At 38.0% G+C, this 25,486-nt stretch overlaps 1 protein-coding gene across 1 annotated transcript in view; it reads left to right on the top strand.

The window, feature by feature from the left end:
• Window positions 1–9,636: 9,636 nt before the first annotated feature.
• Window positions 9,637–25,486, top strand: part of LOC107299452 (protocadherin alpha-C1-like) — a 68,599-nt gene continuing 52,749 nt past the window's right edge. The window contains exon 1 of the mRNA XM_029286809.1: window positions 9,637–12,091. Within this exon, the coding sequence (XP_029142642.1) occupies window positions 9,668–12,091 (2,424 nt within the window). The 5' untranslated portion in view covers window positions 9,637–9,667. The remainder of the gene's footprint in view (window positions 12,092–25,486) is intronic.

Below are 25,486 nucleotides of genomic sequence, written 5' to 3'. Positions count from 1 at the left end.
ATCTTGCTTCCCAATGGATAAAAACTACCTGTGCATTCCATACATTCCCCTGTGCATTCTATACATGCTAGAAGCAGCATGGCTGTCCTAGTGCAAGCAATCTTTGTAGCTTGACAGGCTAGCCCCTTTACAGAGTTGGGAGAACCTGGAAAACAATGAATACACATTATTATTTGTTAACTTTCTCTCGCGATGGCCCTGCCTTCCAGGGATGTTTATTATGGAATCGTTCCACTGAGCGATCCACTTTCGCATTGTGAACTTTTACCCATCTGGACTCAGATATTGGGTAACCTTTCCATTAGATTAGGTACTGTAACTTCACTTTATGGATCTTGGAGTCTAGGATCTGCTTAACTTCACAGTAGTGTCTCACCCCCCATGATTATTGGATTGGGGGCTGCTTCCCCACTGGCCTCATCCTAGAGCTCTGAAATGGTTTCAGTAGGCTGCAATGGAAGACTGATGCATTTTACCCAGTATACAGTTTGAGCTCTACTATCACCAGATTGATGACTTTCACAATAGGGAAAGGTCCTATGTACTTTGGACCTAGCTTTTTGCAAGATTGTTTCAACTTTATGTATTTTGTGGACAGATACATTTTATCTCCTACATGAAATGTCTCTTGAGCTCGCTTTTTATCTGCCTGCTTTTTCTGACTTTCAGCTGCTTTGACCAATGCTTCGTGTTGCTCCAGACATTCCGGAATGAATCTACACACTCAGTCAAAGTACCAATGCTCCTGAGGGCATTCTGGCATGGGCATAAATTCCACTCCCATAGCTACCTTAAATGGGGTGAAACCTGCACTGGTGTGTACCGTGTTGTTATATGCTACCTCCGCAAACTGCAGAAGCCCTGCCCAGTTGGTTTGCTGGTAGTTTACATAGCAATGCAGGTACTGTTCCACCATTGCACTGGCTCATTCCGCCGCTCCGTTTGTACTCGGATGAAAAGCCAAACTAAGCCCCTGGGATGACCCAATCATCCTCATAAATTCCCTCCAGTACCTAGCAGTAAACTGGACCTCTCTATCTGACATGATGGGGTGTCCAGGACACATGATGAAGTGGGCTTGCTTGGAGAACAGGTCAACCATGGTCCAAATCATGGTGTTCCCCCCACTCTCAGGTAATTACATGATAAGGTCCATAGCTATCTGCTCCCAGGGTCTGAGCTGGTCAGCCACTTCTTGTAGCAATCCTCGGAATTGTTGGCAAGCTAGAAGCTACATGCCTGTCCTAGTGCAAGAAATCTTCATATCTTGACAGTTATTTTTACAGTGCTGTTGTAACTTTGAACCGTCACTAAATAGGGCAGTAATTAAGTGTATTGATGGACATTATTAAAACAGTATAACAAAAATGGGACAAAAACTTATAACAATCGACGGGTCCAAAACCATAAAACTCTACCCGTCGGTATGTTTAAAATATTTATGTATTTATTTTTTTTTGGAATATTGATCTCTTAAAACCAAGATGATTTATTGTTACAGGATTTAAACCCCGATGACCATCACCATACTACCATGTCCTTTCATTCAATCTTTGCTTCTCTGAAGCGGGAGTCAACAATATTGGGAGACCCATTGTATTTTCTACAATATGACAAGTTCAGAAATGTTGCTGGAATGGAAGTAGAATGGATGTTAGTGGTAGCAGTAATAGTAGTACAGTACTGCATTTCTGTATGGATTACAGTGGCAGTATATCTCTGCACTGGGCAAGAGGTAGAACTAGGTTGTCTCCAATTCCAAGCCTTTCCATTCTGTGATATTATATTTATTTCATTATTTTGACTCAGTTACGTTTCCATCAGTTTATGGATGCTTGACAGCAATTATCTTAAGATAAAATTGATATAAAATTGTAAAAACTGAATGTTACTAATAGGGTTTTAAAATAGTTTATTCAAGAAATATCTTTATCAGATGAATTATTTAGTTTTGAGGGATCAGCCATATGAATTTTTGGCAGCAAAACCAATAAAGATACTGTATCTTCACCAACAATATGAAGCCGGTATAAAGAAAGGGAATTTCTATGAATTCTGTGAATTCACAATCAATGCTGGTTGTAGGTGGGATAGTGGGAAAGACACTCTGTTTTGGATATTACTGTTTCAAATGGCAGATTTATTCTTTTCTTTAGGGGCTGGCCCATTGTTCAATAAGACACATGTCATATTAGACTTGTAAAGAGGCTATGATGTACATTGTGCTGAAGGAAGAGCAAATGTGTATTTCCCAATGTTGTTGGTGATATGATTAGGATTTGTAATGAAGTTGCCAGTTTAGATGTGGGGACAGAGTTGACAACTGAATTTATTTCAGAGAATTTATCACAATTCCTGTGCCTATCATATTTATCCTTCTCATCTGTCCTATTACCTATTTCCTTAGCTTCTTATAATTATAACTTTGTTGTTTGTATCTCATGATTTATGTTGATTGCTTTTATTTAGTATCCTATTATGATTTATGTTGTTTGCTTATTAGTATCCTATCCAATGAGTGTTGTATCTTGTGATTTATGATTGTATTTTATGATTATGATGATGATTTATCACTTGTTGCTTGTATGTAACTGACCATGATGGATTTTATGGTATGATTTACAATAAGGCAACATGTAAGATGGTATAACTATCAGTAGATTTTTCTATATAAGTTATCTAATAGTTGTATTTCCCCCTAATCACTCATGCCACTTGCACAACATTAATTAGGGTGAGTCCAAAGAGGCTGAGCATGAAAGCCAGCTTTGCTGTACTAACAATCAGATAATGGTCCTCATATCTGGTATTTCAGCTGTCTTATGGGTGGCTGGACAGCATGGAAACTTAGCTGGTTCAAAAATCATACTCAAAAAGTTTTCATCAATCACTCCATATTGAACTGTAGTGAGTTAATGTGTGGGGAGCCAAAAGATTTAGCTCTGAGCTCCTTATATTTCAATATTTTTATTAATATCATTGATAAAGAAATGGAGAGAAACAGTCAGAAAATTCAAAAAATTTGATAGTAGAGAAAAATCAGCTGAAAATAACGGAGTGAAAGTTGACAAATATAGACATGTGCTTAAATACAGGATACCTACCACCTTGGTAATAATACCTCTGGGGATGGGGTGGGGTGGGGACCTTTGCAATTTGTGCTTTTAATATTCTCTTCTTTAGGAGCTCACATCCAACTTGAGTTCCTTTTCCTATTAGCCTCTACTGCCACAGAATCCTGCTGATCTGACTATATTAAAATTCAATTTCTTGAGCTCCAAGATCCATGTTTAACTACCTTTAGTTTTTATTTCCTTTCAAAATCAAGAACTGCAGTTTCACATGGTTACTTTTTAAAAATATGCTTGGAAAAAGATCTAAAATCCAATGTGAAGTTTTAAGAAAATTTTTCTATGAAAAGTGTCTCTACTCTATTGCCCATAATAAGTTTCTAACCTCGTAACTTGGATTTATATCTAACATCCTCAAAACATACCCAGTTTGGAATTTATGTTAAATTAAGTAGGAACATTTAATAGACTAAAATACTGCTGTTTTGTTTAAGCAGGGTTTTTTTTCTTCTTTCAAAAGACCATTCTACAAGGGAAAACAAGAATAGCCATTGAAAATAAGAGAAGATACAACTACAGGACCCAAGCCAATGCAAACTAGACTTGGAAATGATTTTGAAAGGAAATGGAAAATGGAATGGCCTTAAAACAGGCATGACATTATTTGAATATGTTGCTTCTTCCGTTATTTTAAAATACTAAATATACCTTTGAAATGGAAGAATAGATGTGGGATTGGAGTGATGGCCCCTTGGACTGCAATGTTAGCAAAAGAATGGAAATCCCTTCCCTATCTAACTCTGTAGCTAGAATAGCAGCTCTTGTTTAATCATGGCCCGTCTCTCTGTTCTGTGATAGTCACATGTAATTAATTGCATTAATGATATCAGAAAAACATGTCCTCATAGGAACCTTAGTGGCAATATCAAATACCAACCTGTGTTCCTACATTTTTAGGAAGCTTTTTTTAAAATAAAAATATTGGAATTTTTAGGAAGGAAAAATTGCTAACTTCACTCATCTCAAAGCAGTGCAAAGGATCTTGAATTAAAACACCGAATGAAAAAAAAAATGAAAAGAGTTAATAAAAATAATTAGGCATTGGTAGATATAAATAAGCAAAATTATAGGACAAGAGGACAGCCCCTGAATACAATCAGATGCACTGCTAGAGAGATTATTGCACCAGAAAAACAATGGAATTCCTGGTAAAGCCATTCAGATTAGATACCTCTGCTTCCTCGTGCATCTCCCTCTCCATTTGATTTTGTTCCTGTTTGCTCTGAAAGTAAAAGTTCTCTGTTCTAGGAATCTTACTACAGCAAACATGTAAATCCTCACTTCCCAACCAATTCACTTGCCTTGAGAAACTAGCAGAAAGGCTTTCTGTTTGCTGCCCCTATTCCATCACTTGGTCTTGCATGTAGCCCTTGGGATAGAAAAGGTTGAGCACCTGTAAAACTAAAGAGAAAATTTAAATAGATGAGATTTAAAAATATGAACAGGAAGTGCATTTGTACAAATCAAAATCAAAATACAATAAACTTTTTTATTTATAAAATGTTGGAGCAAAAGTATTATAAACAAAGGGACCTGTTATACCAGTAATATAAATTTTGAATTAGGTGATACAGTATCTTTTCAAAATTGAGAAATAAGATAACTAAGATATCTAAAATATAATCAACTGAATGTTCTTTTAACTTCCTCTAGCTTAAACAATGTATGCAAATTACCTGGAGGTGTATGATGATTTCTTTTTTATAAATTTGTCACCAGGATTAATATGGTTTGCAAATATTTTTGTTGTGCATCTCCACTACACAATAGCATTTTTTCCATGCTTATTAAAAAGTAACCTCACATTGATCGGTGGAAACAGGGGCTATCAGAGCCATCCTAACATTTGTGGGGCTCACATCTAACATTCAGTGTGGACATATTTATTAATTAGACCTGTTTATTGCTTTTAAAAAAACTTACAGGTTGTTTATTAATGGGTTTTAATTGAATTTGAATGCAGTATCAAATATGGAACCAGAGGATTTGTTTCTTGGCCTAATATTTTGAATTGGGTAAGGAAGTGGAAGGGATGCATATCAAGGAGAAGATAATTCAAAACTGAATAGTACAACTAATTCTGTGGAGGAGAGAAACAAAATCATTTGCTGCAGAAAAGAACAGAATAGAGCTGGAAGGGACCTTGGAGGTCTTTTAGTCCAGCCCCCTGCTCAAGCAGGAGGACCTATACCATCTCAGACAAGTGACTTGTCTAGCCTCTTCTTAAAAATCTCCATTGATGAAGCACCCACAGTTTTTGGAGGCAAGCTGTTCCACTGGTTAATTGTCCTCACTGTCAGGAAGTATCTCTTTACATTCCAGGTTGCTTCTCTCTTTGGTAAGTTTCCAACCATTGTTTCTTGTCCTGCCCTCTGGTGCTTTGGTGAATAGTTTGTACCCTCTTCTTTGTGGCAGCCCCTCAAATACTGGAATACTGCTATCATGTCTCCCCTATTTCTTCTTTTCTTTAGACTAGCCAAACCCAAGTCCTGCAGCCATTCTTTATATGTTTTAGTTTCCAGGCCTTTAATCATCTTAGTTGCTCTTCTCTGAATTTTTTTTCAAACTCTCAACATCTTTTTTATGATATGGTGACCAAAATTGGCTGCAGTATTCCAGGTGGGGTCTTACTAGGGTTTTATAAAGCAGTACTAATACTTTGTGTGATCTTGATTCTATGTCTCAGGATTGTATTAGCTTTTTTGGCTACTGCTGCACACTGCTGGCTCATAAAGTGATCGTCCACTAGGACTCTAAGGTCCCTCTCACAGTTACTGTTTTTAAGTTAGGTCTTGCCCAATTTGTACTTGTATCTTTGATTTTTCCTGTCTAAATGAAACTCATTTTGTTGGATAGGGCCTATTGTTCAAGTTTGTCAAGATCTTTTTGGATCCTGAGTTTGTCTTCTGGGGTGTTGGCTACTCCTGCCAGTTTGGTATCATCTGCAGATTTGATGAGTTCCCCTTCAATTCGCTCATCTATGTCATTTATGAAGATATTGAAGAGTACTGGGCCTAAGATGGAACCTTGTGGTACCCCACTGCTTACTTCTCTCCATGTGGATATAGTGCCATTGCGGATTACTCATTGAGTACGGTTTGCCAGCCAGCTACAGATCCATCTGGTGGTGATGTTGTCTATTCCACATTTTCTAGCTTACCAAGGAGTAGGTTGTAGTCTACTTTATCAAATGCCTTACTGAAGTCTAAGTATACTACGTCCACAGCATTTCGCTGGTCTACTAGTTTAGTCAGTTTCTCAAAGAATGAAATAAGATTGGTTTGGCATGATCTGTTTTTAACAAACCTGTGCTGGCTACTAGTTATAACTTTGTTTGTTCTAATTGTTCGCAGATGTTTTTTTATTATCTTTTCTAGGATCTTCCCAGGTATTGATATTAAACTGATTGCTCTGTAGTTTCCGGGCTCCGTTTTTTCCCCTTTCTTGAAAATGGGAACATCAGCCCTTTTCTAATCCTCAGGTACTTCCCCGGTGCTCCAGGATTTATGAAAGATGTGGTGCAATGGTTCTGAGATAACATCTGCCAGCTCCTTCAGAACTCTGGGATGTAATCTGTCGGGTCCCAGTGATTTATATTCGTCAAGGTCGGATAGGTGTTCTTTTACCATTTTCTTGCTTATTTTAATTTTTGTTTCTAGTTTTGTCTTTTGCAGTGGTTTTTTGATATGTTGGGCTATAATTTCTTTTTGTGTGAAGACTGATGCAAAGTATGAGTTAAGCAGCTCTGCTTTCTCCCTGCTGTCTGTTATTTCCTTGCCATCTTCTCTCTTTAGTGGACCTACAGTTTCCTTGACTTTTTTCTTGTTAATATGTTGGAACTTTTTTTTATTATCTTTGATTTCTGTTGCAAGTCTTTGTTCGTTCTGAGCCTTTGCTTTCCTGACTTCATCTTTGCATGTACTGGCTGTCTGCTGATAATCAGCCTTAGTTATGTGCGCCTCTTTCCATTTTTTGTATTTGATTTGATTTGATTTATTTAATCTACAATTAAGTTTAAGAAAGTGAGATAGAGTAAGAGAATGAAATTTTTCAGAGACAAATATAAATTAATAACTAAGAGAATGCAGAAATACAGGAGAATACCTGCATATGTGAAAAACATTTTGGGGCTTTAATTTATTGTAAGATGAATGAATATGAGTCATAACATACTGTAGCTATGAAGAAGACAAATTTAGTTTTAGGCACCATTAAAAGAAATATGATTTCCAACTTATGGAAACAATAATTCTACACTATTTTCCATTAATTAGATCATTTCAAATACTGTGGCCATTTCTAGGGATTTCATATTGAGAGGAATTAAGATAAACTGAGTGAAAAAAGGTAAACTGGAAAGTAAAGGTACATCCACACACTATTACATACAGTCTCAGTTCCTCAAAATCAAATTAAAACTGAACTACAATCATCTTCATTCCTGTCAATCTGGAAATATGAATCAATGTTCTATTGAGCTATCCAACAGGAAAATGCAAAAAAATATCATTTAGTCAGTGCTCCATCCCAATCAACTACTAATTCTGAAGCAGCACAAATAAAGGAAAGTAATATAAATGGTTAGCACCTGCCCCTCCAGTTCTTGTTTCTGATACATTATATGTGCACTTGTTTGATTTGTAAAAAAAACAACAAAAAACTCAGTGGTAGTTAAAAGAGGAAGACCTCTGTCACAAATATCCATTCTTCCTGCATTTAAAATCTCTTGCAAACTATGAAAGTAAGATGATAGTGTGTCAGCAATTTTGCAACCAGTTGCTGTGAGGATACTTGGGGAAATGGAATGTTTAATCTTGAGATGAGATACTTGTTCAATTCAATGACCTATTTCAGAGTGCAGGACACAGAATGATGGTCTTCAAGTACTCACCTAGAAGATTAAGGACTCTTCTCATGAATTGGTTGAAAAGTGCTAACTTTGAGCTGGCAGAATATTATATCGGCATAATATTCACTACTCCACTGGCAATCCCTATCTTTTCCTAGGTATAAACCAACAAAAGGTATTGTTCTTCTTTACCCTATGCAGGGCATATTAAGAACAGAGATTGGTGAATTCCTTTGCCTTTGTTTCACTTTCCTCATACTAAACTCAACAGCCAGCTGGAAAATATTCCCCATCTCACTCTCCGTAGCATGGGATGGAGCTGAAATTTTGATCAATGATAATGCACTGCACTGATGAGTTGCTCTGGTCTTGTGCCAAGGGGTTCTTTTGTTGTTTTTTTGTGTGTAAGTGCATCTGGAAGAGCAAGTAAGGGAGTTTCATGACAGCAGGAAAAAAAACCCACCCTTTGCAGGAGCGTGATTATGCTGTGTTAAGTGGAATTGGAAAAAGACCCTAAGACTTGTTCTGTTTCAGGGGTCTTCAAACTTGGCCCTTTTATGACTTGTGGATTTCAACTCCCAGAATTCCTCAGCCAGGAATTCTGTTTGGTAGGATATAGAATAAGGTATCTTAAGTTACAGAACGATAGATTGTGATTGGATGTGGGTTGGATGTGCTTATGAATGTGGACTCATAAAATTACAGAATCATTGGGCTGGAAGGGATTTCAGAGATCTTCTGTCCAACCATCAGCTCAAGGCAGGATTGCCTTATGCCATCCCAGTCAAATGGTTGTCCAGTCCATTTTTGAAAATCTCCAGTGTCTGGAAATACTGGAGTCTGGACTATCTTTCCCAGCTGCCATTATTTCCTATGATCCTTTTTGGCTTTCAGGCTTAACGTGTATTATCTTCGGCGTCAAATAAATGCGGCAGACAGTAGTTTTCTTTATAAAAAGAAAAACCCCACCTAATCCCGTTATTTCTTCCGTCAGCTTTTCTGAAGGAAGCCCCCTCGGAAGGCTCTTGCTGATCTTGGATATCTTTCGAGCCACTGCTCCTTCGGGATAAGCGTCCCTTTTTACACGCCGCTCCGCCTGGTTTGGCTGGCCATTTTCCAGCTGGAGAAGAAACCAGGTCCCCACAGTCGGACAAATGTTTTCCTTTTCTAACACGGCTCCATTTTCGGTCAATAACGGAGAAGGACGCTCTCTCCCGCAGCCCATGATTTTGCAGATTCGGCGATTCCGCTCGCCTTGCTGCGCTCCGGTGTCTCTCCTTTTCCTGGAGACCTCGTGATACAGGAGGAAGGGCTACGGATCTCGCCGCTGTGGAAGAGGCCTCTAAGCGGCGCTGTGGCCCAGGGTGGTGCCGGCTCCGGTACGCGAGGGCTTTCTCTTTGCACATGATCTCATCTCTTGCTGGCGGCGGTAGCGGCGGCTGCCTTGGCGGAGGACTAGTCCGAGCCGGCTCAGCACGGGAGGGCCAAGGGTGAGCCATGTCTTCGGCCGGCGCCTACGTGAGCCCGTGCTTTCCCCGTGCGTTTAAGCAAGCGGGCTTCCTGGCTTGGCCTTTTCTCCCGTCGGCTGCGGCATCGCTTACTTCAGCTCTTTGTTGAAAACGGGGGATTATGTTACAACTGACTCGATCTGCAGGGAGGTGAGCGGGAAGGAAGCCAGGGAAAAAGAATGCGGGTCTATTTAATGGTGTGCTGCCTTATTTTCTACACCGTGCGTGGACAAGTAGAGTACTCCATCGCCGAAGAAACTGAGCGCGGCGCTCCCGTCGGGAACCTAGCACAGGATTTGGGCATTGATGCGACTCGGCTGCCCTCCCGCAGATTCCGCATGATCACCGGTTCAAGTAAGCAATATTTCAACCTCAATGCGAGCACCGGAATTTTGTCTGTTAACGAGCCCGTCGACAGGGAAGAGATCTGTGCACAAGAACCTACCTGCTCTCTGAATTACGAACTCGTGTTAGAAACCCCCCTGGAACTTTATAAACTGCAGTTTAAAATATTGGATGTGAACGATCACGCTCCTACTTTTCTGCTGGAGGAATATCATGTGAATGTCGCAGAGTTCCTGGCTCCGGGAGTCCGGTTTACTCTCCCGGTTGCCCACGATCTCGACGAAGGCATTAACAGCGTCCAGAGCTACAGTCTAAGCCCCAACCAGCATTTCAGACTCGAAATGCAGACTCGCGGGGATGGGAGCCGATATCCTGAACTGGTACTAGAAAAGTCCTTGGATCGGGAGCAGCAGGCCATTCACAGGCTTATTATCACAGCTAAAGATGGAGGGAATCCCCAGAGGTCTGGAGCCGCCCAGATTGTAGTAACCGTCCTGGACACAAATGACAATGCCCCTACTTTTGAGCATTCTGTCTACAGGGCCAACGTGTTGGAAAACTCTCCTAGAGGTACTCTGGTCACGAGGGTGCAAGCCACAGACTTAGATGAAGGTCAGAATGGAGAGGTCTTCTACTCGTTTAGCAACAGCACATCTCCTGAGCTACAGAAGATGTTCAGCATCAACTCCCAGAATGGGGAGATAAAAGTCAACGGTGCTTTAAATGTCCAGAAGCCCCTGCTCGAGATGTTCGTTGAGGCAAGGGATAAAGGAGTCTTCGGCATGTCCAGTGTAGCCAAACTATTGGTGGAAATTACTGATGTGAACAACAATGCCCCAGAAATTACACTCACTTCACTGTCCAGCCCCATCCCAGAGGATTCTTTGTTGGGCACAGTGGTGGCTCTTTTGAGTATTACTGATGAAGATCCTGGTGAGAATGGGAAAATCATTTGTAAGGTTCCTGTTGACATCCCCTTCCAACTCAGGTCCTCTTTTGATGATTACTACAGCCTGATCACAAGTGATCTTCTTGATCGAGAACAGGTCAGTGAATACAACATTACAGTCACTGCCTCTGATCTGGGTTCCCCTCCCTTTGCCATCCAGAAAGCACTATGGGTGCAGATTGCAGATGTGAATGACAATCCTCCCAAATTCCTCAACCAGATGCGTGAAATTTACATAACAGAGAACAATAAGCCTGGGGCATCTGTTTTCCAGATGTTGGCCTCTGATCCAGACCTCGGGGAGAATGGTCGGGTATCTTACTTTCTCAGGGACATTGACATCCAGGGCAGCTCCTTATCCAGATATTTAGCCATTGATGCAGACAATGGAATCATCTATGCAAAAGACACTTTTGACTTTGAGCAACTCCAAAATTTTCATTTCCAAGTAGAGGCAAAGGACAATGGCTTCCCAATTCTGACTGCCACTTTTATTGCCAGTATTACCATCTTAGACCAAAATGACAATGCCCCAGTCATCTTGTATCCAGATGTGAGAAATGCTTCAGTGGCGGTTGAAATTGTGCCACGCTTGGCAGATGCCAACTATTTAGTGACCAAGGTGGTGGCCCATGACCCAGACAGTGGGCAGAATGCTTGGCTTTCTTATCACCTTCTGCACTCTTCTGACACAAGCCTATTTCAGGTTTCACCAAATTCTGGGGAACTTAGGACTAGTCGTTCAATGAGATCTAGTGACCCCATCAAGCACAAAGTGGTGATCTTGGTGACAGACAGTGGGGATCCTCCCCTCTCCTCTACTGTAACTCTGGGCATCCTACTAGCTGACACTCTCCCACAAGCACTCCCAGACTTTGATGACAGCCTGGAAACACATGGGCAGCAGCTGTCCAGCTTGAACTTCTACTTGATCATTGCTCTGGGCTGCCTTTCCCTTGTCTTTTTTGGATTTATCATTTTCCTTTTTGCTATTCGACTTTTCCACTGTAGGACTAACCCCTCTTGCAATTGTTGTTGCTCCACGGATGAGTATGAAAAGTACCGGTACAATGTGCGCATGCTCCCAAGCTCTCATTTTACCCCAGAGATGGTTGAGATAGCAGGGATGGGGAAGCTTACGCACACCTATTTATATAGGGCAGCCCTAGGTGTAGGGACTAGCAATAACAACTTGATGTCCAACAGAGATGCCAGAAACCTTTCCAAGGGGGCGGGATTATTGCAAGTGCCAGCATCCTGCATTCAAGTACAGAAGGTGAAGAGTGACCATTTTAATGCCATTCTGGTGGTAAGCAGCTCTTTCAAATATCTATTGTCTCTCTTGGTGTTGGGTGGGATGGGAAAGCAAATACCAAAAAGTATGTCTTGATCCAACAATGAAAATTAAGAAAATGATTTAGAGAAAAAAAGGCCAGAATTGATGTCATTTCATTCACTGAAGGAAGATGGCTTGTCCTCCCAACTTCTTACAAATTAAAAACAAAATAAATGAAATTGGGTAGCTTGAAGTCCAGATTCCTGCACTGACCAATACCTACAATGATAACCCAGAAAACAGGATGGACACAGGTATAGCCTATGAGCTGACAAGAGTCATGATGGAAGTGTAACTATTCCCTCAGTATATTTTCTTATTTTTAGAAATGTTTCATAGGAAAGAGCTGTGTGTACATATTGGAGTGGGTCCAAAACAGAATGATTAAAATGCTAAGGAGCATGGAAAGAAAAATATACGATGAACAGTTCAAGATGCTATGTATATTCAACTTGGAAACAAGAAAACTGGAGAAACCTAGTAGCCATCTTCAAGTTTCTGGAAGATTGTCATATTGAAGATGGGATATAATTGTTCAGAGTTGTTCCAAGAAAACCAAGAAACATTGGCTTTAAATTACAAGAAAATAGTAACAGTGGGGGTTATTTGGATGAGATGCTGGAATTTTCTTTTCCTGAAGATGTTTAAACCCAGGTTGTATTATTGTCAGTTAGAAATACTGTAGTATTGGGTTCCTTCACTGGGCAAAGGATTGGAGTAGATGTTCTTCCAATATTTATGTTTGATTATTCTATAATGAAAAGTGCTCATTTTAGTATTTATTCTTTCTGCAACTAAAGGGTCTATTTTCAAATGAGAAAAACAAACTGGAATAAGATCACTAAATTTAGGGCCTAATATTATCATTACTCTACTGACCCAGTGACAAATAGAATATGCTCCTTTATATTTTTCCCCTCTTCCATGATAGTACTGTTTAGGATTCTTATTGGATATTGATTGATTCCATCTCAAACAAGTAGCAGTTGGTTAGGAAAGTGGAGGAATTATTTTATTCACACGCTATTTATGAATTTCTAAGTACCATCTGGCTTGCAATTTGAAATACAATGCTGATCTAAATGAATCCTCATTCTCGTCTATCCAGGCTGTTCTTGCCTTGGTTTTTACTGAAAATTGCTATACGCCATGCCATTTTATATAAAAATTGATGGTTATAGTTGCTCCTTTTTTAAAAGTAAAACATGCTTGAATCTTCTTAAATAAAATTTACAAAATGAATATACCACAGATACTATATTATACTTTAGAGAGTTGGTTTGATGTGTGGGTTAAGGCATCAGGCTGGAAAATGGGAAAATTGAGTTCTAGTCCTACCTTATGTGTGAAACCAGCTGGGTGACTTTGAGCCAATTACTCTCCCTCAGCCCTAGTAAGAAAGCAAGGGCATGCCACTCCCAAAAATGCTGCCTGGGATTTGTTTGTGAACCTCCCTCCCTCCCGCCCCCCAAAAAACCTAGGCATATTCTGGCACAAATCAGGCATCTTTCAATTCCTTGTGGGGCTTTGGGTATTTGTAGCCCTGTGTTCTGCCTTAAGCAAAGCCTGAATTCAAAACAAATTTGTACTGTCCAGTGGCTAAACAAATGACACCTTGCCCTGCCCCAATTCAAAAACTTCTACAAGGTTGTGCATGATACAGGGCACTGAAAAGGGAAAATTTGAAGAGGATTTTGGTATATGCCTATCAAAATTCCTTGGTGGGAAGGGTAAGGGAGGAAGGCAATTGGATCTACTCATTGGATTTATGTAACTCAGACAAACCCTTTGGGATGGCCGGTGAGCTTGTGATAATAGAATTGATATTGGGTAGTGCAGGAGATCAACCAGCAAATTTTTCATAGGACCAGTCAAATTGCACCCAGAAACAATTACTGATTGCTTTGAAAATGTTGTGGATTCAAGCAAGTGGTTCTTGTGGCCAAACAGCAAGGAAATATTTCAGTACAAGACGTTATGAGAGATTGTGCTACACTCATACTGAAGATTTAAAAGACTATTTTCCTAATTTTAAAAAACGGATAGGAGGGATAAAAATGGTTTTGGCTGTATATAGCAACTGGCCTCCAATAATTTCTCTTGAAGAATAGTGGAAAGAAATAGCTTTGAGGGAGGATGGGCTTTTTAAAATTATACAGCAAGAATCCTCCCAGCAAGAATGAAGTTCCAGCTTCCTAAATTAAGTTCCAGAAATGGGAATGAGTTGCAATCCCAGACCAATTTAAGGCTAGGCAGGCTATTATCAGAGAACTAGATGTGGACTGTCTACAGTTACAATTTTTCTAGAAGCTTGGACAAAAGGTGAAATATGTTCCATCAAGGAAGAACTTGAATAAAACAAGAATCTAGTTGTCTTCAATTTTGTGTTGCCTTGGTAAAATCATCCTGTCAACTAACACTAACTTCATAAAGTTAAAACATACCTAGCCTACACATCAAAAATAAAATTCAGGGGCCTTCCACATTTGCACCAATCTAAGATTGGTGGTTGTGCATTCATCCATCAACAGAGATAAATCATTAAATAAAATCTAATAATTTTAAAACATTAATACTCTTAGTTTGACCTTAAAGAGTCTGTTGTGTGCCATCCACTGAAGTTGTCATCCTGTTGAACAGGAAAATTGATATAATCACAGTCCATACAACTGAAATCAGTTTGTATAATATTCACACAAAATATGATGTTAAATTACACAATAAGAATTATCCTCAATATTTTGTAGCATTGAAATGAAGGTATTATAATACATTTCATTCAAAGTTTCATTCAAAGAGAGCCACTTTGTCTACCGTAGTGATTAAAACATTAGGCTAGAAACCAGGAAACTGGTTTAGCCTTAGGCATGAAAGCTGACTGGGTGATTCACTTCACCTTCCAGGGAGGTTGTTATGGGGCAAATAGGAAGAGGAAGAAGTATTACATATGTTCACCACTTTATCTTTGAAAGTAATAAAGATGGGATTTAAAACATTTCAATAATCCTTACTACTGCAATCATGAAAACTGGTCAAAATTAATGCCCTCCCGCCCCCATTTTATAATCTTAGGCAAAGAAAATGGTTTTCCAAGAAAATTCATCATTGAAGAGGAGGATTTTACTCATACTCATATAAGAATAGAATAGAATAGAATAGAATAGAATAGGAGAACCTATTTTTTTCCTTTAGACATGCCAAACCCAAGTCCTGCAGCCATTCTTCATATTTTTTAGTCTCCAGGCCTTTGATAATCTTAGTTGCTCTTCCCTGAATTTTTTCCAAACTCTCAACATCTTTTTTATTGTATGGTGACCAAAACTGGTTGCAGTAATCCAGGTGTAGTCTTACTAGGGCAGTGATGGCGAACCTTTTAGAGACCGAGTGCCCAAACTTCAACCCAAAACCCACTTATTTATCGCTGGGTGCCAGGTGGGTGTGGCCCACTGGGTGGGTGTGACTAGTGGTCATGGCAGACAGAGTGGGTGTGGCCAAGGTGGGCATGGTCACCTAGATGTTTCTCGTGGGGAGGGACGCCTGTGGGGAATGGGCAGGGTTGGGGGAGATCCAGAGGGTCTCTGGCAGGTGGGATGATGGGCAGGAGGCAAGGTGAGGCAGGGCGGGGGTGCCATTGTCGCAGGGCAAGGTGAGGCAGGGGCTGGGGCGGCCACTGCCTGACACCATCGGCCCCCTCACACAGAGGCCAGCAAATGCACAGGGGCCGACAGTGTCTGTCAGCAGCCACAGCCTGCCGTCCCCTCGACCAGCACACTCTGGGGCTCCGCAGCCCGCCGCCAGAAGTTCAGAGAAGCTGTGTCTGAGCTGGACGGACAGCTGACAGCTGAGGAGGAGATGCAGTGGGTCGTGCCCAGGAAAAGGAGAGCATGTGAGGCCAGGAGGGATGGGACGGAGGGGAGGGAAACCAGCCATGCTGGGATGCATCTGGCCATGTGGGACCTCAGCGAGTTAGCGGGCAGCTGATTGAAGAGGGACAGTTGTTATCTCTGGGGCATGGCGCGTGTGCCCACAGAGGGCTCTGAGTGCCGCCTCTGGCACGCGTGCCATAGGTTCACCACCACTGTGCTAGTGTTTTCTAAAGTGGTACTAATACTTCACATGATCTTGATTCTATGCCTCTGTTTATGCAACCCAGGATTGTATTAGCTTTTTTGGCTGTTGCTGCACACTGCTGGCTCATGGTCAAGTGATCATCCACTAGGACTCCAAAGTCCCTCTCACAGTTACTGTTTTAAGCCAGGTCTCACCTAATCTGTACTTATACCTTTGATTTTCCCTGCCTAAATGTAAAACTTTGCTTTTCTCCACATTAAAATTCATTTTGTTGGATAGGGCCCATTGTTCAAGTTTGTCAAGATCTTTTTGAATCCCAAGCTTGTCTTCTGGTGTGTTGGCTATTCTTGCCAGTTTAGTGTCACCTGCAATTTTGATGAGTTCCCCTTCTATTCCCTCATCTAAATCTTTTATGGAGATATTAAAGAGTATTGGGCCTAAGATGGAGTCTTGTGGCACCCCACTGCTTACTTCTCTCCATGTGGATGTAGTACCATTGAGGACTACTAATGGTACGATTTACCAACCAGCTATAGATCCATCTAGTAGTGATGTCATCTATCCCACCTTTTTGTAGCTTACTAAGCAGCAGGTTGTGGTCTGCTTTGTCAAATGCCTTACTGAAATATAAGTATACTATGTCCACAGCATTTCACTGGTCTACTAATTTAGTCACTTTATCAAAGAATGAAATAAGATTGGTTTGGCATGATCTGTTTTTAACAAACTTGTGCTGGCTACTAGTTATAACTTTGTTTGCTTCTAGTTGTTCGCAGATCTGTTTTTTTATTATCTTTCCAGGATCTTCCCAGATATTGATGATAGATTGATTGGTCTGTAGTTTCCTGGTTCCGTTTTTTTTCCCTTTCTTGAAAATAGGAACCACATCAGCCCTTTTCCAATCCTCAGGTACTGTACTTCCCCAGTGCTCCAGGATTTATGAAAGATGTGGTGCAATGGTTCTGAAATAACATCTGCCAGCTCCTTCAGAACTCTGGGATGTAATCTGTCGGGTACAGATTAAGGATATTCTCTTACCATTTTCTTGCTTATTTTAATTTTTATTTCTAGTTTGTCTTTTGCAGTATTTTTTTTTTTTGTATGTTGGGCTATAGTTTCTTTTTGTGTGAAGACTGATGCAAAGAATGAGTTAAGTTATTTTTAAATCTTTTTAAATTTTGTATTGTACTGTACCATTGTTTTAAACTGGCTGTAAGCCGCCCTGAGTCCTCCGGGAGAAGGGCGGGGTATAAATTTAATAAAATCAAAAACAAATCAAATCAAGCATCTCTGCTTTCTCCCTGCTGCCTATTACTTCCTTACCATCTTCTCTCTTTAGTGGACCTACAGTTTCGTTGACTTTTTTCTTGTTATTAATATGTTGAAAGAATTTTTTTTATTGTCCTTGATTTTTGTTGCAAGTCTTTGTTCTTTCTGAGCCTTTGGTTTCCTAACTTCATCTTTGCATGTTCTGGCTGTCTGCTGATAATCAGCCTTAGTTATGTGTCCCTCTTTCCATTTTTTTGTACTTGTTCTTTTTGTCTTTCAGTTTGTTAGAGAGAGCTTTGTGCAGCCATGCTGGTTTCTTCTTGAGTTTCTTGTTTTTCTTTTTCAGTGGTATTGTGCTGGACTGGGCTTTTATCATCATATTTTTCAGAGTTTCCCATGCTTCTTGAGTTGTGTTCCCTTTTAGGATTTTTGTCCATGAAATCTTTCCTAGGTTCTCTCTGAGTTTAATTGATTGCAGTGAAATTAAAGTGGTATAGTAAAATAGTATACACCTACTTTTATTATTCTTCAAATGTAGATTTAAGGCTAATCCAAGATAAGAGCAACATAAAAGGCCACATGATGATGTTATTACAAAATAATAGTAGCTTTTATTATAGTCACTAATAGCAAATACAGTAAATCATGATGGTGGTACAGTGAATCTGTATACAGGTATTCAAGCAACAAAGTTTCAAAATGTTTTTTGCTGCCACTACCTCAGTACGTTCGCGTCTATATCATTATAGATATCTGGCACTGAAATGATATAGATATTTTTATTTATTTATAGTTCATATATTTTAGATTAATAATTTTATTTATTTTTATGCTTTGTTATATTACTTGTTTAATTCCAATTATGTTTATTTACATTTGTTATAGTCTATGACTGAAAGAAATAAAACTTTTGAATCTGACTGATAAACTATGTGTTCATGAATATTTAAATCTCTCCAAGAATCAGGGTGTTCATTTATTTTTATTTTTCATTGCTTTAAGATGTGGGGCAGATTTTAGCGTGTGCTCTTCTCTTCCGTGAAATAAATGGGAAATGCATGTTGTTTTGCATGATTTGTGCAGTTTTTATACTTTATACAGATTATATATTTTTAGATGAATTATTGATTTATTCTTGCTATCATTCGTTACCAAAAGACAATTATGATAAATAGAATGAATGAATGAATAAATAAATAAATAAATAAATAAATAAATAGCATTAAATGTGCCATTTACAGAACTACAAATAAAAGGAATGAGTTTTATTGATGCAGCATGATCCTTGCCTTTTTTTTGGGGGGGGTGCCTCTCAGCAATTCATAGTGAGGTTTTCAATGTTTGCACTGAAATGTTCAGATACAGTTTATGACCGTATTGAGTGCTAGGCTTCCTCATAGCTCTATGAAGGAAGAATAAAGTATATTTATACCAGATATCAAATAAAAAGAATTGGATAGTCTGAGATTTCCATTTCTTCTGGGCAGATATTTTAAAAATTGAACAATAACCCTTGGATGGATTTTGAACTTACAGCGCTGCTTGCACAAATTGAATGTTTTTAACCTGCAGGTTTTTTTCCCCCTGAATTTTAAATTATTTCTAGCTGCATATTAGACATTTTGTTTCAATATTTATTATTGATTGATTGATTGATATCCCTCCTTTATTATTTTTTACAAATAACACAAGGAGGTGAACATATAAATACACTTTCCTGCTATTATGTTCACTGGCAAATACAACACCTGCAAAAGTGTCCTTATTTACATAAAAAGAATATTACATTCAAAATAAATATGTATCTCATTCTAAATAATATGCATCTATTATTATACAAAAGCTGGAAGGTAATAATGTATACTTTTTTGGTGAGTGAAGAATTAAAATGCTAATCTTGTTTTGTATATAAAGCACCTTCACTCGTTCACCTAATATTATCTACTGTAATCATATTTCAAAATACTGTTTTTTTACAATCATATTCAGGAACTGCAGCAATAGGACTGTAAATAAAGAATATTTTCCCAAAAATTGTTATTTTGAAAAAAGACATTAAAATGGCACATTGTAGTGACTTAGTATGATTCCTCCCAATGAGAAGTTGAGATCTAGAGCAGAGACACAGTGGAAAGTTAATAACAAATCACTACTGAAATTAATATATATAAGATTAGTATGGATATCAAGAAACTATTTGAAAAATTTGCATATTCCAGAGAATCTGACAATTTTCAAGAAAAACAAAACATAGAAACCGTTTGGGAGATACAATAAAACAATAAAAGAGGAACAAAGCAGAAATATTAGTCACATCATCATCATCATCATCATCATAACCATCTCCAGCAATATAGTTAATTTTATTATAAATGAGCTTACATATACTCATAGAATCATGGAGCTGGAAGTGACCTCAGAAGTATTCTAGTCCAACCCCCTTATAAAAGTTAATTTATATTCAATCCCCCACTAAGTTTTTTTAAAAACACAATTAGCTTCCATTCTATCAAATGCTGTAATAATGTCTAAAGAAGTTAGTGGAGTATATTTCCAGAGAAATACTAATAAACAGGACATTTCAATGTGTCAATGTTTTTAAAAACATTTCATTCTTGGATAGAAAACTATCAGGAAGTCCCAGGGTTGGAGGCTAGGTGGAAAGTCAAAAAACATTTGAGAATAAGTTGTTTGCAACAAACCATTTCTTTCCTGTTGCCAAGAAAACTGTACAGACATGTCCATGAAATCACCAGTAGTAAGGCTCAATTCAAAGAACCGTTTATATTTTTATCATTTAGATCACCACCAGATAAATTTATAATTTCAGATATCCTAAGAATAGATGCAGGGGTTTTGAATGTCATTCCTTACAATCTGGTTTATGAATACTCTACCTCCATAGTCTTTTTTGCCTGTTGCTAACAGGAGATGAAATCTGCAAGAAATATTTTTATGTAAGGTATTTATAAGAGTGGAAAGGTTCCAGATTATATAGAAATCAAGGCAGGGATTTAAAACAGCCGTCATAACTGATGCTTGCTCAGATTATTGTTATAGTACTCTCAGTAATCCTTCTGCCAATGAAAGACAAAAGAAGGAAGAAGCCAGTTGAAAAAGAAAAATGTAAGAATAGGAATGAGAGTAAGAAAATAACAAAATACAGTTTTCATAAGAGAGAACACAAATTCATTCATTGTCTGAGCAATCACTAAAAGGCGTTTTTATTCCCCCTCCCTTTTTGTTACATAGCATGACAACCTTCCAGCAAACTGAGCACTTTAACTCTATTATTGGTCAAAGATGAAGCTCTAAGGAGCATTTTAAGCAGATATGAACCAAATTCAGATAAAGTCCCAGTTATCACAGTTGTTTCCAACCCAGCAGGAACTGTGCCATGTGTTGTAATTATGGATCTCTATCCTTGATAAAGATGAATGCTAACTTATTTTATGTATATTACAGTTATTTTATATAGATTACAGATTGAATCTGATCTACCTCATTGACAATTCCAATGCTTCTTGGATTTGCATTGAACGTATTGTTTGAATTGTTTGGTTCTGATACCACTTCTGTGTTGGATTAAATGTTGTATTGAAAGATATGCACCAGCTGTGTTGAGAGTTTATTAAGATATCAAAAAGGACAGCTCTTTTCAGCACTAAGCAACACTTCATTGTTTCAGGTCACATATAGATTTATCCTTCTTGATACTACTACTGGTCAAAAATAGTATTATCAAGAAATTTATATCTGACCTGAAGCAATGGACTGTTGCTACATATAGCTTGTCAATATTAGTATTAGTGTTTTTGTTTGCTTTTTATTTAACAAAGAGGCATCAAAATAATCTGTGAGCATTTTTTTTTAGTTTTTAAACTTAATTTTCAAAGTTCTCAAATCTCTTACCCACTTTTCTATCTTGTAATTTCAGTTAATCAGAATAGAGCTGGGAGGGACTTTGGAGCTCTTCTAGTTCAATCTCTGCTCAAGCAGGAGACCCTATACCATTTCAGATAGGTGGCTATCCAGTCTCTTCTTCTTTTTATTTAGTTTTATTCATTTATAACATAAAATGTAAAAATACAGAAGCAAATAGTAGGGGACAATAGTAGAACAAGGGAAAACAAAAAAGGTGTGAAGAAAGGGAGGGGAAGAAACAAAAAGCATTGACTTCCGACTCTCTCTATTGCAGTAAAATCAGACATTAAAATCAAATCTCAACTATTTGCATTTCTGTAGTAGTATGCACTAGCCATTTCTGTATCGGCAAATCAGTCTAATCGGTAAAACCCAAAATCATGATATCATTTTTTCCACCTCAAGCACAAAGCCCAGAAGCGGTTTCCAAAAAGAAACAAAAGTACTTATGTTCTTTTCTTTTATCAGCACAGTCAATTTGGCCACCTCTGCTAATTCCATCAGCTTTCGTAGCCATTCGTCCATGGTAAGAATCGAGGCATCCTTCCAGTTTTGTGCATAGAGCAATCTTGCTGTCGTCACCATATATAAAATCAGAGTTCTAATTTTTTTCCCACTTCTTTCCATTAGGCCCAGAAGGAAAGTTTCTGGTTTAATCTTTATGTTCATTTTAAGAATTTTCTCCATTAATATATGAATCCTACTCCAATATTTCTTTGCCTTATCACACGTCCACCATAAATGATAAAAAGTCCCTTCTTTACATTTACTTTTCCAACATTCATTTGAAATACCTTTATACATTCTAGATAACTTATCTGGTGTTAAATACCAGTGATATATCATTTTGTAAAGATTTTCGTTTAGGTTATAATTTAATATGATTTAATTTTAAGCCTCTTATCTACATATTCTCCCATTGTTCAAACATCACATTATACCCAAAATTCCTTGCCTACTGGATCATACAGTGTTTTACATGTTCATTTTCCAAATTCAGTTTTATAGACCTTGGCAATTATATGATCATCACTACCACATAGAAGGATTTGGCTGTCCAGTCTCTTCTTAAAACCCTCCAGCGATGAAGTTCCTACAACTTATGAAGGCAAGCTTTTCTACTGGTTAATTGTCCTCACTGTTAGGAAGTTTCTCCTTAATTCCAGGTTGCTTCTCTCCTTGATTAGTTTCCATCCATTGTTTCTTGTCTTGCCGTCTGATGCTTTAAAAAATAATTTAACCTCCTCCTCTTTGTGGCAGTCCCTCAAATACTTAAATACTGCTATTATCTAGACTGGCCATAGCCAATTCCTGGAACCATTCTCCATATGTTTTTGTCTCCAGGCCCTTAATCATCTTAGTTGCTGTTCTTTGCACTTTTTCCAAAGTCTCAATATCTTTTTTGTAATGTGGTGACCAAACTGGATGCAGTATTCTAGGTGTGGTTTTACTAAGGATTTATAAAATGGTACTAATACTTGACAGATGCCTCTGTTTATACCACCAAGGATTGTATTAGTTTTTTTGGCTGCTGGCTCATGTTTAAATGATCATCCAGTAGGACTCCAAGGTCCCTCTCAAAAAGTTACTGTTTTTGAGCTTGGTTTTGCCTAATATATACTTGTACCTTTAGTTTTTCCTGCCTATGTGTAAAATCTTGCTTTTCTCCACATTAAATTCCATGTTGTTAGATAGGGCCCATTGCTCAAGTCTGCCAAGAGTTTTTTGGATCCTGACCTTGTCTTCTGGGGTGTTGGCTATTCCTGTCAGCTTAGTATCACCTGCAAATTTGATGAGTTCCCCTTCTATTCCCTCATCTAAGTCACTTATGAAGATATTGAAGAGTACTGGACCTAAGATGGAACCTTTGGTACCCCACTGTTTATTTCCCTCCATGTACATTTAGTATCATTAAGGACTACTCATTGAGTATGGTTTGTCAGCCAGTTACAAATACATCTGGTGGTGATGCTCTCTATTCCACATTTTTGTAGTTTACCAAGAAGTAGATTGTGGTCTATTTTGTTGAATGCCTTGCTATGTCCACAGCATTTTGCTGGTCTACTAATTAGGACACTTTGTCAGAGAATGAAATAACATTGGTTTGGCATGATCTGTTTTTTAACAAACCCATGCTAGCTACTAGTTATAACTTTCTAAATGTTCACAGATTTGTTTTTTGATTATTATTTTCCAGTATCTTCCCAAGTATTGATGCTAAGCTGATTGGTCTGTAGTTTCCTGGCTCTGTTTTTTTTTTTGTTTTTTTTTTTTGAAGAAGGAAACCACATCAGCTTTTCACCAAACCTCTGGTAGTTCCCCAGTGTTCCAGGATTTTTTAAAGATATGGTAAAATGGTTCTGTGATAACATCTGCCAGCTCTTTCAGAACTCTGGGATGTAATCTGTCAGATCCTGGTGATTTATATTCATCAAGGTCAGACAAGTGTTCTCTAATCGTTTTCTTGTTTATTTTCATTTTTATTTTTAGTCTGTCTTTTCCAGTTATGTTTTTGGTTGGTTGGGCTACAGTTTCTTTTTGCATGAAGACTGATGCAAAGAATCAGTTAAGCAGCTCTGCTTTCTCCTTACTGCCTGTTACTTCCTTGCCATTTTCTCTCTTTAGTGGATCGACTATTAATTTGGATGTAATACTCTACTGAAAATACTGTTGTATATATGGTGTAGGGTTTCCTGCCTGAGCAGGGGGTTAGACTCGATGACCTCCAAGGTCCCTTCCATTATTATTATTATTATTATTATTATTATTATTATTATTATTATTATTATTATTATTATTATTGTTGTTGTTGTTGTTGTTGTTGTTGTTGTTATATACATTTATATGCATGATGTATATATACATCCCACTTTTGTAGTTTTGTTTGTAGTTTTTCCTGTCACTGAGTAGTATGAATACTGCTTTGAACTGGTCTCCAAATCAAAACTGTCAGCCTATAGATTCAGTCCAAATGATAACATTTTTTTCCAAATTTCAAAACTGGGCCCAAACTAAATGTGGTGCTCAATATTCACTCCTAAAATCAAGAACATGCTGTGATACTAGATCAAAAATTATAAAAAGTGATATGAAACAAATGTATCATCTACCATGCTGAGCTGGCAACTAAAAATTATCTCCTAAACAACAATGATATATTTCTAGAAATTTTTAACATTCCCTTTATTCTAAGCATGTGAAGGAAAGGAACTTCCATACTTTCAAAAGCAACAGTTTGGCCATATGAACTTAACTGCAGAGAAGACAGTGTAAGTTCTAGGCTGTGTTGAAAGATAGTGATGGAATTATATGACTCTCAAGTCGTGTAAGATTTATTCTTGAAAAATTGTTAAGCAATATTTGGTGACTTGGGATGTTTTATGACTACATTTAAATTTGTAAATAAATAGTACATTTATTTGTAACATTCTACTGGTACTTTTTGACTAGGAAAATTAACTGTTTTCCATAATGAACAACCCTATCATGTCTCAAGACTGAAATTACTATTGTCTTCTGTACTTAGTTTCAATAAGCTTAGCCATGTTTTATCCTTAATGCAGCCAGAAAATGAATGTAGAGCACCACATGACCTGAACAAGATATGTGAGAAAGGGGTTGAAGAAAGGAACGGTAAGACAGTAGGGTTTAGTAATAGCCTATCTTCTCCTTCAAATGCTTTTTAGTGCAGCATTGCAACTCAATGACAGGCTTAGGTTTTATCAACTCCGATTCTATTGCCTGTAACTGAAAGTTTAATTTATAGTTAGAGGTTAAGCTAAACCTTATATATGCTGAACATGAGGGTTGATAAATGTAAGGACAAGAGCATGGAATTTCCATTCTTATAACTATAAAAGGATTTCCCAGAATGAATAATTTACATTGTAACTGTAGTGATTTTTTTCAGGTTGGTTGCAACTATAGTAACTAAATATGAGATATGAGGTAAAAAATAAAGAGATTAAGAGATTAGTGCTATGAGCAATTTAAGAGGAAAGAATTGAGATCAGATATTTTGAGAAAAATTTTTGATGCAAGGAATCTATAGTGCTAGTAAAAGAAACTTAATTTTAGCTCCAAAGTTTATTTGTGCTGCTTAAT

Source organism: Protobothrops mucrosquamatus, unplaced genomic scaffold (assembly GCF_001527695.2).
Source record: "Protobothrops mucrosquamatus isolate PMUCROS unplaced genomic scaffold, P.Mucros_1.0 scaffold_226, whole genome shotgun sequence".
Lineage (NCBI taxonomy): Eukaryota > Metazoa > Chordata > Lepidosauria > Squamata > Viperidae > Protobothrops > Protobothrops mucrosquamatus.
The sequence above is the reverse complement of the archived record's forward strand: the minus strand, read 5'-3'. Positions and strand labels throughout refer to the sequence as shown.